This window comes from Pseudophryne corroboree, chromosome 4 (assembly GCF_028390025.1).
Source record: "Pseudophryne corroboree isolate aPseCor3 chromosome 4, aPseCor3.hap2, whole genome shotgun sequence".
Lineage (NCBI taxonomy): Eukaryota > Metazoa > Chordata > Amphibia > Anura > Myobatrachidae > Pseudophryne > Pseudophryne corroboree.
This window is the reverse complement of record NC_086447.1, coordinates 275055503-275069611: the sequence shown is the minus strand read 5'-3', so window position 1 is coordinate 275069611 and position 14109 is coordinate 275055503. Positions and strand designations below refer to the sequence as shown.

Sequence of the window (14109 nt, the reverse complement as noted above, 5' to 3'; positions counted from 1 at the left end):
GATTTGTTACATGAGCGTACACGGACGCTCCGTTGCGCTGCGTGCGTCGGCCTTTGGGTTGCGTACGCAAGTCTCAGTCTTTTGTTAGAGACACGTGTACGCACAGCAAAGATCCACCGTAACACGATTTATACGTTTATCAATGTAGATGATCCTTGATCATTTACCGCGCACCACACTGACCTTGTCTCTTGGCAAAGCTGTGTGTTTGTCTATATTTTAACTATGTTGCTTCTACTTAAATTATTGAAATAGCGACAAATCTCTCTCAGCACATTTATCAACTATAAAACTGGCAAACAGGATAGTGATATACGAAAAAAATGAAATACACGGATGGAAAAGAAATGCAGATATATATGTATACGTGCGTATATACGCAAGACAGAAGAAAAATACAGTTTTAAAAGACACAAGCGTTTTGTTCTTACCTCCTGGTCTCCGGATTCCTTCAGCACTCTTTATCTAAGCGAAGCAGACGCTTATCCCATCAGCACTGCGAGACAACCTCCCGCCCTTTTGCTGGGGGATAATGTCTGCTGATCTACCTAGTGCAGATATGTGAAGGACTGGACGGCCCCCAATTGACAATGCTAAATTCCCTTGTCGTATAAACAACCCTTTATGAAGTCTAAGAACACTGTACGCTGTTTACTTAAGAAGTACCGTAATGGTACGCTAGTTGCGTAACGATCGCTCAGCCGTAGGCGAGACGCTCAAGCGTCACGTTCGCTCACGGCCCAGTGATCACAAGACACGTTATTGGCTATGACTAGAGTAATGATTCGCTATGGCATAGCGGACGCTCGAGACCACGAGGAGATCACCAGCGGCGCAGACGCTCACAACGCTATACCTTTATGTCTAAACCTTATACCAATGAAATTCACAGAATACCTTAATGTGAGTACAGGGTGTAAGTGCAACCTTGTGTAACCTGACTAACTACAAAGCTGCTTGAGCGTCACCGACGCTCAAGTGAACACTTAACACTATAGGAAATACACAGATACTGGTTTAGGGTCCAAAGCCTATTAACTGTATTATAACTAATATACTTGCAAAAAGGAATCACAGTACAAATGATACACTACAATATAACAGAGACTTCCTAACCAAAATAGCTACACCAGAAATACAATACAATACCAATCTAATACAATACAATACAATACAATACTAGTCAAGGGGAGATATGGGAGAACAGAGAAGGGAGAGAGAGAGAGAGAGAGAGATTGGCTCACAGTAAGACAATATCACAAGAAGACAAATATAATTGCGGAGAAACACTTACGCACAAGGGGAAACGATCGCAAGCGCCTCTGGACATCCAGCTTCCTGATTATCAGCAATGAGAACCATTTGAAGAGAAGTGCAAGCTGGATGTCACAGACCCGTCTTTTATGCTACTCACACAATGCAATCTAATGGTCCCTACAGTCTCACTGTCCATTGGACGCAGGAACTCGGCTTCGCATTATAACAAAGGTCATAGGTTGATTCATACAGGTAAACTGTATCAGTGGTCTTGGTTATGCAAAACAATGGGTGATAACTAACACATTCCTGTCTTCTGGAGAGCTATTGTTTGGCGAATACAAAACAGAATCCTGTCTGGGTTCTGTTCTATATTCATGATGTCCACTTTCAGTTGAGACAATGACGTCTCAGCCCTTATTTTCCTGTATACAAATCCAGCCCCATTTGTAAACACAGGTGTTGGCCTTCTTCATTGAGTCTCAAAGCTCAGTGTAATTAAAGGCTATTGCACTCCGTCTGCGGGAAAGATACTGATTTGGAGTACAATTGATCTTCAATTACTATTCCTGTGTTTACCTTATGCATGTGTAGATATGAGGCCCTCTTAACATGCAAACTATTGTTTGGGGGATCTCTGAGGTCAAAGAGACATTTGAGACCCACTGATGCCTGTCTCCAACTGTTCAGATGCATGACTAAGTAAGAACAAATAAAATGGACATAACTTCTTATGTCCATAACTATTCGCACGAGCGATTAATCCGCTCCAAACCAACACCGGAATATTGCTATTTAAATACTCTTCCGATAGGTACCAAACACCACTGTCTGACTCCTGTTAGACCCTTCGCACAATACAAAGAGGGATTCCTCCGTTCAGGGACATTCTATATTAACCAAACTTTCAGAATCTATCAAAGGGACCATAATCTATAAACTACATTAATACTGAAAATATGTAACGTATGAATCGCACGCTATGACTACATAAACTCTACCGTAAATACGCATACCGTGCGCCTGCGGGTGCCCGCGGCTGTGAGTATGTGTACGTACGGGAGAGCGTACGCCTGCGCAGCGCGGACATGAATGAGGTGCAAATATGGCAGTGTGCATAGAGATATTTTTCTGACTTTGACAATCCCTGTGATACTACTTGCAGAACCTAGGGATCCACCTGTGGGCAAGCCCACTGGTCCCTGAAGTTCCCGAGACGCGCCCCCACTGCACCTGTCTCCACCTGTGGAGCCCCAGTGTCATGCGGTGGACTCAGAGGAAGCGAGGGAAGATTTTTGATCCTGGGAACTGGCTGTCTGGTGCAGCTTTTTCCTTCTTCCCTTGTCTCTGTGCAGAAAGGAAGCGCCTTTGACCCGCTTGCTTTTCTGAAGCCGAAAGGACTGTACCTGAAAATACGGTGCTTTCTTAGGCTGTGAGGAAACCTGAGGTAAAAAAATTTCTTCACAGCTGTTGCTGTGGATACGAGGTCCCAGAGACCATCCTCAAACAATTCCTCACCCTTATAAGGCAGAATCTCCATGTGCCTTTTAAGGCAGCATCACCTGTCCACTGCCGGGTCTCTAATACCCTCCTGGCAGAATGGACATTGCATTAATTCTGGATGCCAGCCGGCAAATATCCCTCTGTGCATCCTTCATATAAGACGACGTCTTTAATATGCTCTATGTTAGCAAAATATTATCCCTGTCTAGGGTATTAATATTATCTGACAAGGTATCAGACCACGCTGCAGCAGCACTATTTATGCTGAGGCAATTTTAGGTCTCAGTATAGTACCTGAGTGTGTATATACAGACTTCAGGATAGCCTCCTGCTTTTTATCAGCAGGCTCCTTCAAGGTGGCCGTATCCTAAGACGGCAGTGCCACCTTTTTTGACAAACGTGTGAGCGCCTTATCCACCCTAGGGGATATCTCCCAACGTGACCTATCCTCTGGCGGGAAAGGGTACGCCATCAGTAACTTATTAGAAATCACCAGTTTCTTATCGGGGGAACCCACGCTTCTTTACACACTTCATTCACTCATCTGATGGGGGAACAAAACACTGGCTGCTTTTTCTCCCCAAAAATAAAACCCCTTTTATGTGGTACTTGGGTTCATGTCAGAAATGCGTAACAGATTTATCATTGCCGAGATCATGCAACGGATGTTCCTAGTGGATTGTGTATATATATCTCAACCTCGTCGACACTGGAGTCAGACTCCGTGTCGACATCTGTGTCTGCCATCTGAGATAACGGGTGTTTTTTGAGCCCCTGATGGCCTTTGAGACGCCTGGGCAGGCGCGGGCTGAGAAGCCGGCTGTCCCACAGCTGTTACGTCATCCAGCCTTTTATGTAAGGAGTTGACATTGTCGGTTAATACCTTCCACCTATCCATCCACTCTGGTGTCGGCCCCACAGGGGACGACATCCCATTTATCGGCCTCTGCTCCGCCTCCACGTAACATTCCTCATCCAACATGTCGACACAGCCGTACCGACACACCGCACACACACAGGGAATGCTCTGACTGAGGACAGGACCCCACAAAGTCCTTTGGGGAGACAGAGAGAGAGTATGCCAGCACACACCAGAGCGCTATATAATGCAGGGATTAACACTATAACTGAGTGATTTTTCCCCCAATAGCTGCTTGTATAAATATATTGCGCCTAAATTTAGTGCCCCCCCTCTCTTTTTAACCCTTTGAGCCTGAAAACTACAGGGGAGAGCCTGGGGAGCTATCTTCCAGCTGCACTGTGAAGATAAAATGGCGCCAGTGTGCTGAGGGAGATAGCCCCGCCGCTTTTTCGGCAGACTTCTCCCGCTTTTTCTGGAATACTGGCAGGGGTATTTTTACATCTATATAGCCTCTAGGACTATATATGATGTAGATTTGCCAGCCAAGGTGTCTTATATTGCCCTCAGGGCGCCCCCCCCCCCCAGCGCCCTGCACCCATCAGTGACCGGAGTGTGAGGTGTACATGAGGAGCAATGTGAAGCCTTGGTGAAGACCGAAGTCTTCTGCCGCCGATTTTCCGGACCTCTTCACTCTTCTGGCTCTGTAAGGGGGACGGCGGCGCGGCTCCGGGAACGAACACCAAGGTCGGGTCCTGCGGTCGATCCCTCTGGAGCTAATGGTGTCCAGTAGCCTAAGAAGCCCAAACTACCACCTGTTAGGTAGGTTCGCTTCTTCTCCCCTTAGTCCCTCGCTGCAGTGAGTCTGTTGCCAGCAGATCTCACTGAAAATAAAAAACCCTAAATATACTTTCTTTCTAGGAGCTCAGGAGAGCCCCTAGTGTGCATCCAGCTCAGCCGGGCACAAGATTCTAACTGAGGTCTGGAGGAGGGTCATAGTGGGAGGAGCCAGTGCACACCAGGTAGTCCTAAAGCTTTCTTTAGTTGTGCCCAGTCTCCTGCGGAGCCGCTATTCCCCATGGTCCTTACGGAGTCCCCAGCATCCACTTAGGACGTTAGAGAAAATGGTAGATAATCGCGAGAAGGCAAATTGCGACAGTTTTTAAAGCTGCAGAGGGGAGCAAAAGAGACGAGGATTGCCACTGTGGCTGGGAAGCAGTTGTGAGTGTAGGCAGCAGTAGACACTGTGAAAAAAGCAAGTCACATAAAGAAAATTTGAGACAATGGCTCTCATTCAGCATCAGTAGCAGATTCTGTTAAATCGCAAAATCTGCTAGTGAAAAAAATATCATGCTGGGGGCCGCAAATGCGACCGCATCACAGAATCGGGAATTAGAGGTAGACCCCTTCATATGCAGCCAGGCTACGTGTGCAGGTGGTTTGGGGCTATGTTTCCTAAATGCAGGTGTCAACATCGGGCAGCCCCGAAAATGGCCATGACATGTGTTTCCTGCTCTCCCCCCCCCCCCCCCCCAATGCTGCCCCTGAACTCTCACAGCCTGTCAATCACATAGCGATTGAATGTGGATGCCCGCGCACGCGTACTGATTACACTGCACATGCGGAAATGGCCACTGAGCCATCTGCAAAATCACATCAGTTACAACTGTCCAATGCAAGGAGAAACTGCTAGTAACCAGTGCTACATAAACACCTACTTGAAGATTAGTTCACATTAAAAGGACAAAGTTTAGCAGTATGTATATAATCAGTGATCTCACTAAAGTTTATAATGGATTGGTTTTATATTGACTAAACATGTCTTAATACATCTGTTCTTGAGATATATTTCACTCCTAAAGGCGTGTACACACGGTGAGATATTTTCTTGCGAATTTGACTATATAGACCGATGCGCGGTCCTGCAAGTTCGGTATCGCAAGCCTAGATAGACTGTGCAGTCAAGTCAATTTTGACTATCTAGTATAATAGATAGTCAAAATTGACAGTTAGACAAAATCGCACAGAGCCAGTATTTCAAGAACAGTCCCTATCGCATAGTCAGAATCAGATATAGGGGGTCATTCCGACCCGTTCGCACGCAGCGGTTCTTCGCTGCGGTGCGAATGGGTCGGAACTGCGCATGCGCAGTGGCTGCAATGCGCACGCGCGTCGTTGCCCAGCGACAGCCGTAATAAAGAAGAAAGTGATCGCTAGCGCGATCGCAAGAAGACTGACAGCGCAGAGGCGTTCCGGGGCGTCTTCTCACCGTTTTCCGGACGTGGAGATCCGAACGCAGGCGTGTCCAGGAGTTTGGAGGGCGGATGTCTGACGTCAATCCCGGGACCTTCGTCGCTGGATCCGTCGCACAAGGTAAGTAACTCTTACCCTGGTCTTGTTTTGCAGGAAACTTTTTTAGCATAGCAGGGCTGCACAAGCGATCGCAGCCCTGCTATGCTAAAATACACTCCCCCATAGGCGGCGTCAAGTTGATCGCACGAGCAGCAAAATGTTGCTACGTGCGATCAACTCGGAATGAGAGCCATAGCCTGAATCTCACCATGTGTACACACCTTAAGATATCAAAGGACTATAGTGAAACTGGAGAATGACACAGAGCTATTATAATTTAAAATATAAGCAAGCATTGTTAATGGCTTATTCCATATGAACATACAGTAGATTATTATAAAGTTTCAGACAAATCAATCACCTGTCCCTATAATATGCTTTCCATAAACATGTTTTGTTTTTACTCCCTTGTGATTGTCTGATCAGAAACAATGAAGAGGTACATTTTAAAATAAAAACGGTTATTAAAATAGACTCCTGACAGATTCCCTTATATTAGTTGTAGAATTGTCCTAATGAATTTTGTGGTTGCTGAGTATTTTGGTAAAATCATATTTTTTTCATACAATAGACTAATACAGTTGGGCAGCTTTTACTTCCATAATAGGTTCTCTCAAGTAAATTGTCACCATACAATAGAGAAAGGACATTATCTGGTAAAGTAAAGGAGATACAGTATGGCTGATATAATGGTTAGCATTACTGTCTCACAGCTCTGAGGTCATGGGTTCAATTCCCACCACGGCGTGGGTTTCCTCCCACAATCCAAAAATATACTGGTTAATTGACTCCCAACAAAATTAATAATAACGTGAATGTGTGTGCATGTACATGTGATAGGGAATATAGATTGTAAGCTCCACTGGGGCAGGGACTGATGTGAATGGCCAAATATTCTCTGTAAATTGCTGCAGAATATGTGTGCGCTATATAAATAACTAAATAGTTAACATCTCTTTAACAGAGCAGTTTACATAAAAACAATAAATGAATTAGAGGACATCTTGGATTTAGTATATGAAGAGACTGCAGATATGACACATATAAAGTAAGCATTGCTGGGAGTACTGGGAGGACACCTGACACCAATAAATAGGTTGTGAGAATTTTCTTTAATTAACATAGTTACTGAGACTTCTCGTGTTGCATTCCAGATTTCCCTGTTTGTAAATAACCAATTAGAGTTCTGCTATCCATGCCTGGGCAGCATGTGATGTCCTGTACAACACATCTATTTGCCACCTTGTGCATGGGACTGCCTACAACACCAGGCTGACACATATCTCTGCCAGTCCACTGGTCTACAGGGCTATGCATACTGTCTGGCAGTCCTGCTTTGTATCTGTGACAGTTTACTTGAAAGTTCCTTGTATACAAAGCTTTGAGATGAAGCCAATAAAGGCAAAACAATTGAAAAAAAAAAGTAAAAAGGTAATCTACATAGACGGAATGGCCAGATGAGCATTGGCAAGACAGTATCCGGACTCTAGGTCGACACCCTTTGATCGACAGTGGATAGGTCGACACTAGAAATAGGTAGACACGGCCATTAAGTTGACATGAACGAGGTCGACATGAAAAAAGGCTTGACAATGAGTTTTTCAAATGTATTATTTTTTTGGGACTTTTTCATACTTAACGATACACGTGGACTACGATTGGGAACGGTAACTTTGCCCGCAGCTGCAAGGGGACGTAGTGCACTAATTGGGGTTCCCGGTCACATTTGACGGAGAAAACGACACCAAAAAAACATAAAAAACTCATGTCAACCTTTTTTTTCATGTCGACCTATCCACTGTCGACCAATGGGTGTCGACCTAGAGTCCCATACCCGGCAAGACTTGGGGCTATTTTGCACTCTGTTAGTAAATTTAGAACAAATAACCTCAATATGAAAAACAAAATGCAGCAGTCACAAGCAAACTCACACAATTCCGTATTTTAGTCCACAGACATGCGGTGATAGTTGTGCTTATACAAATAGAAGCCTTAGGGAACAGTGTATTACAGGTTCCAAACGCCCCACATGTATTCATATTGCAAAGGCCAGAATATGCATGCTACAAGTCGCCACTCAGAGAAAAGACCATGCCACCAGGCCAGGCCAACACTGCACAAGTCACAGAGTACTGACCAAGCTAGAAAAGGGGGCACTAGGCATATGGGATAGACTTGAAGCCTGCAAGAAAAGAATCAGTTGTAATCATTAGATTTTTCCTGTAATAAATATTAGAACACTTTTAGGACACTCATATTGCATGGTCACAATGGAAAGCATTACCCTGGTGCTCAGAACATGCATTTATTTATTTTGCTAGGCTCCTGTAGTAATGCAAATAAATGGACTAGTCATGTAGTGCGCTAATGAATTCATACGCAAGGATCAATGGTCCTGCAGTTTTATCACAGGTTCAATCTCACAGCACATGTACAGCATTGAGCAAGTCCCTCACGTGAGCAAGTCCTATTACACTTTAATAATGTACACCAGGGTCCTAAGCTTAGATACAAAATATCAAGCTAATGTGCTTTATACAGCATAAGCTAATCATGAACTACAAGCACGCTCATCTAGCTATGGAGGAATATTGGACCACATGTATTCAAGGGGTGTGGTATCCAGCATACCGGCGCCGGAACACCGACCGCCGGCATACCAACAGTGTGGCGAGCGCAAATGAGCCCCTTGCGGGCTCGCCATGCTGCGCTCGCCACGCTGCGGGCACGGTGGCTATTTATTCTCCCTCCAGGGGGGTCGTCGACCCCCACAAGGAAGAAAAAGTGTCGGTATGCCGGCTGTCAGGATTCCGGCGCTGGTATACTGTGCGCCGGGATCCCGACTGTCGGCAACCTGAAGACCACCCGTATTGAAGAGGTGCAACATTGGAATAAACTCAAGCATCAGTCTGGCAGCATTATCCATTTCGAACGTTCTGGTAAATGATGTAAAGAAAAAAGAACATACAGTAACTGAACAAGCAAGCATTAATAGTTATTTTACTGAATTATTATCAGTTATAATCACAAATAACAACAATTAGCATGCTAGCTGGTAATTTATTTGTCATTTTGTAGTTTCCTTGAACATTCAATGTTTCCTACCACAATAATAATAATAATAATAACAACAACAACAACAACATATAGGCTTAGTTTTCCAAGCAACAGTCCAAGTGTGTTGTGCTCTCAGGTTTAGCTTGCCAGAAGGCGGAATATATTTGGCTGCTCTTCCTTCTGACCTGCAGATGACTGCTTTCTCTAAAGCCCCTTTAGTGGGCTGCTGATATTCAGGTTCAGATTACAGTGTCTGAGCCTGGCAGAGCTCCAGCGACCCCTGACCTTGCAGTGCTTTTATGCTTGGTTTATATATCTATTGGGTTCATACAGTACTACCTCTCATTAACCTGTTCTTTGCTACTGCTTCCTATGCTTCTTGTCTTGTATACCTAACTTTTTCTGATAACAACCCATAAAACTGGACTAGAGGGCTTCATTTAGAGAAGGAAATTGGCCCGCTATATATAGCAGATGGAAGAATGCCAAGCTTGCTGTTATCAGTTACACAGTGAGAAGTATAGGAACCGACATCTGTTGTAGGGGCTCAACAGTGCTAAACTCGTACATCAGTGTCTGTAACTGCAATTATGTGCCTAGCTATGTAGCTAAAACAGTTAATAGTAAAATTTACAAGTGCTAAACTATTATAGGAATAGTACTGGATGAGAACAGCTGTGGATTATATCATAGGCAAAGAGAAGAGCAAATCAGGGCAGTCAAAGGTTGGTATTACAGTGCCCGCAGACTGGACCTAAGCTAACAATCAGTTCTTTGAAATTAATCCGACTATAAAATCTCAGTTGATGACAGCAGTGTGAACTCAGGAACTACTTGGAAAGTGCTTACCCTGTGATCTTCCCTCAGAGCCACCTGGGAACCGTGCTGCCCTCTGCGGCCATGAGATCTGCCATCTGTGATACTAAAGAAGGGATCCCGGCCAAAAGGATCAGAGAAACTTCTCATCATCTGTCTGACATGTTCTTGGTGTGCAGTGAATGGATCTCTGCAATTTTAGAATAAGACATATGCATGTTATAAGATGTGCAATTAAGTTTCATTTGTCTAATAAATGATATTTCCTACCTATTGCTATGTATATAAAATACAGGCCTGTGGCATTAACTGGTTTTAATTGTGAAGAAGAAAAATAAATAAAACTGTTCACAGATGTGCATTAATAGTTCTAATAAAGTACAACAAAGCACTACAACTGACTAGATATGCTGTAATCAAATATCTGGGCCGTCACCAAAAGACCGTGGGGATAAATGTAATAGAGTGAGAGTTTTAGAAAGTAAGAGATTTGGTATGGTTTTTCTTTTTTTTTAAAGTGGCAATCATTTACACTGCAAAACCAGGTTGATCTTGCTGTGTAAATGAGTGCCACTTTAAAAAAAAAAACCCTGCAAAACCTTACCAAATCTCTCACTTTTTGAAACTCACTCTATTACATTTGGCCCCATATGTATAAGCAATTCTGCAACAGGGGCCATATCTACAGCCACAACAGATGTGTACATAACATGTGCACTGATGGAAATGATCAACTGGTCTGATTACCACCAGGTGCCCCTTTTCCTACAGAACCTAGTTTGGGCTCCCGACACTCACCTTCAAAGCACTCAGTCGCTCCTCCCCCTCCTACAGCTCCGACCTCATCTCAGTCCACACTCTCTCTCATCTCTCTATTCCTTCTCGGCTTGTTTAATTGCCTCCTCATAATACCCCCTCCCATTCCCACATACAAGACTTCTCCTGTGCTGCTCCACTTCTCTGGAACTCACTTCTCTATCCTATCTAGTTGTCCAACAGGCTGCAGGGATTCAAACATGCCCTGAAAACACACCTGTTCATTAAAGCTTATTAATCCTCTTCGCTCTTAATACTCATCCACTGTCCTCCCTGATCATCTCTTCCCAGTACACCCCCACATTAACCCCAATCCTTTAGACTGGAAAGTTCTCATGAGCAGGGCCCTCTGCCCTTTTTATACATACCCCATATTTTCCCTATTTCCTGTCTGACACCACTTTGAGATATATACAGTGACTTTGCTCTACACTCGCACAGGACCACTGAATTACTTCTCCTAAAAATTAAATCTAATTTTATTATACATTTGATTGGTTATGTCTGTTTTATTGCTAATACATTCATTTTGCATTATTATTTATGGGGCTGTTATTCTTGTACAGCGCTGATGACACTAAAAGATGATGATGATGATGATGATGATGACAATAATGGTCCATATAAGTATGAGCAGTTTATGACAGATTAAGGAGTGCAATTATGTAGCGTTTAGCAATCAGTAAATGATTACAGTACATGAACAAATATATCTAAATAGCCAACACTACAGTTTACACGTTATTTACACGTTATTTCTTACAATACGCTTCCTCTAACTAACTAAAGCAATAAAATATGCAAAGAAGAACATAAACAAAAAAATAAGAATTTACTTACCGATAATTCTATTTCTCGGAGTCCGTAGTGGATGCTGGGGTTCCTGAAAGGACCATGGGGAATAGCGGCTCCGCAGGAGACAGGGCACAAAAAGTAAAGCTTTAGGATCAGGTGGTGTGCACTGGCTCCTCCCCCTATGACCCTCCTCCAAGCCTCAGTTAGGATACTGTGCCCGGACGAGCGTACACAATAAGGAAGGATTTATGAATCCCGGGTAAGACTCATACCAGCCACACCAATCACACTGTACAACCTGTGATCTGAACCCAGTTAACAGTATGATAACAGCGGAGCCTCTGAAAGATGGCTCACAACAATAATAACCCGATTTTTGTAACTATGTACAAGTATTGCAGATAATCCGCACTTGGGATGGGCGCCCAGCATCCACTACGGACTCCGAGAAATAGAATTATCGGTAAGTAAATTCTTATTTTCTCTATCGTCCTAGTGGATGCTGGGGTTCCTGAAAGGACCATGGGGATTATACCAAAGCTCCCAAACGGGCGGGAGAGTGCGGATGACTCTGCAGCACCGAATGAGAGAACTCCAGGTCCTCCTTAGCCAGGTTATCAAATTTGTAGGATTTTACAAACGTGTTTGCCCCTGACTAAATAGCCGCTCGGCAAAGTTGTAAAGCCGAGACCCCTCGGGCAGCCGCCCAAGATGAGCCCACCTTCCTTGTGGAATGGGCATTTACATATTTTGGCTGTGGCAGGCCTGCCACAGAATGTGCAAGCTGAATTGTATTACACATCCAACTAGCAAAAGTCTGCTTAGAAGCAAGAGCACCCAGTTTGTTGGGTGCATACAGGATAACAGCGAGTCAGTTTTCCTGACTCCAGCCGTCCTGGAACCTATATTTTCAGGGCCCTGACCACATCTAGCAACTTGGAGTCCTCCAAGTCCCTAGTAGGCGCAAGACACCACAATAAGCTGGTTCAGGTGAAACACTGACACCACCTTAGGGAGAGAACTGGGGACGAGTCCGCAGCTCTGCCCTGTCCGAATGGACAAACAGATATGGGCTTTTTTGAGAAAAAAACCACCAATTTGACACTCGCCTGGTCCAGGCCAGGTCCAAGAGCATGTTCACTTTTCATGTGAGATGCTTCAAATCCACAGATTTGACTGGTTTTAAACCAATGTGTTTTGAGGAATCCCAGAACTACGTTGAGATCCCACAGTGCCACTGGAGGCACAAAAGGGGGTTGTATATGCAATACTCCCTTGACAAACTTCTGGACTTCAGGAACTGAAGCCAATTCTTTCTGGAAGAAAAATCGACAGGGCCGAAATTTGAACCTTAATGGACCCCAATTTGAGGCCCATAGACACTCCTGTTTGCAGGAAATGCAGGAATCGACCGAGTTGAAATTTCTTCGTGGGGCCTTCCTGGCCTCACACCACGCAACATATTTTCGCCACATGTGGTGATAATGTTGTGCGGTCACCTCCTTTCTGGCTTTGACCAGGGTAGGAATGACCTCTTCCTGAATGCCTTTTCCCTTAGGATCCGGCGTTCCACCGCCATGCCGTCAAACGCAGCTGCGGTAAGTCTTGGAACAGACATGGTACTTGCTGAAACAAGTCCCTTCTTAGCGGCAGAGGCCATAAGTCCTCTGTGAGTATCTCTTGAAGTTCCGGGTACCAAGTCCTTCTTGGCCAATCCGGAGCCATGAGTATAGTTCTTACTCCTCTACGTCTTATAATTCTCAGTACCTTAGGTATGAAAAGCAGAGGATGGAACACATACACCGACTGGTACACCCACGGTGTTACCAGAACGTCCACAGCTATTGCCTGAGGGTCTCTTAACCTGGCGCAATACCTGTCCCGTTTTTTGTTCAGACGGGACGCCATCATGTCCACCTTTGGTAATTCCCAACGGTTTACAATCATGTGGAAAACTTCCCCATGAAGTTCCCACTCTGCCGGGTGGAGGTCGTGCCTACTGAGGAAGTCTGCTTCCCAGTTTCCATTCCCGGAATGAAACACTGCTGACAGTGCTATCACATGATTTTCCGCCCAGCGAAAAGTCCTTGCAGTTTTTGCCACTGCCCTCCTGCTTCTTGTGCCGCCCTGTCTATTTACGTGGGCGACTGCCGTGATGTTTTATCCCACTGGATCAATACCGGCTGACCTTGAAGCAGAGGTCTTGCTAAGCTTAGAGCATTATAAATTTACCCTTAGCTATATTTATGTGGAGAAAAGTCTCCAGACTTGATCACACTCCCTGGAAATTTTTTCCTTGTGTGACTGCTCCCCAGCCTCTCGGGCTGGCCTCCGTGGTCACCAACATCCAAAACTGAATGCCGAATCTGCGGCCCTCTAGAAGATGAGCACTCTGTAACCACCACAGGAGAGACACCCTTGTCCTTGGATATAGGGTTATCCGCTGATGCATCTGAAGATGCGATCCGGACCATTTGTCCAGCAGATCCCACTGAAAAGTTCTTGCATGAAATCTGCCGACTGGAATTGCTTCGAAGGAAGTCACCATTTTTTTACCATGGCCCTTGTGCAATGATGCACTGATTTTAGGAGGTTCCTGACTAGCTCGGATAACTCCCTGGCTTTCTCTTCCGGGAGAAACACCTTTTTCTGGA

General features: G+C 44.7%; 1 protein-coding gene across 4 annotated transcripts in view; it reads right to left on the bottom strand.

Annotated features, from left to right (window-relative positions):
- The window catches only part of MLF1 (myeloid leukemia factor 1), a 133658-nt gene that overhangs the window by 65397 nt on the left and 54152 nt on the right, over window positions 1–14109 (bottom strand). For 2 of the 4 annotated variants that reach the window (XM_063916136.1, XM_063916138.1), the window contains 2 exons: window positions 9878–10034; window positions 8109–8153 (listed from right to left, as the gene is read on the bottom strand). In XM_063916136.1, the coding sequence (XP_063772206.1) occupies window positions 8109–8153; window positions 9878–10034 (202 nt within the window). The remainder of the gene's footprint in view (window positions 1–8108; window positions 8154–9877; window positions 10035–14109) is intronic. The other 2 variants (XM_063916139.1, XM_063916137.1) reach the window with 1 other exon arrangement.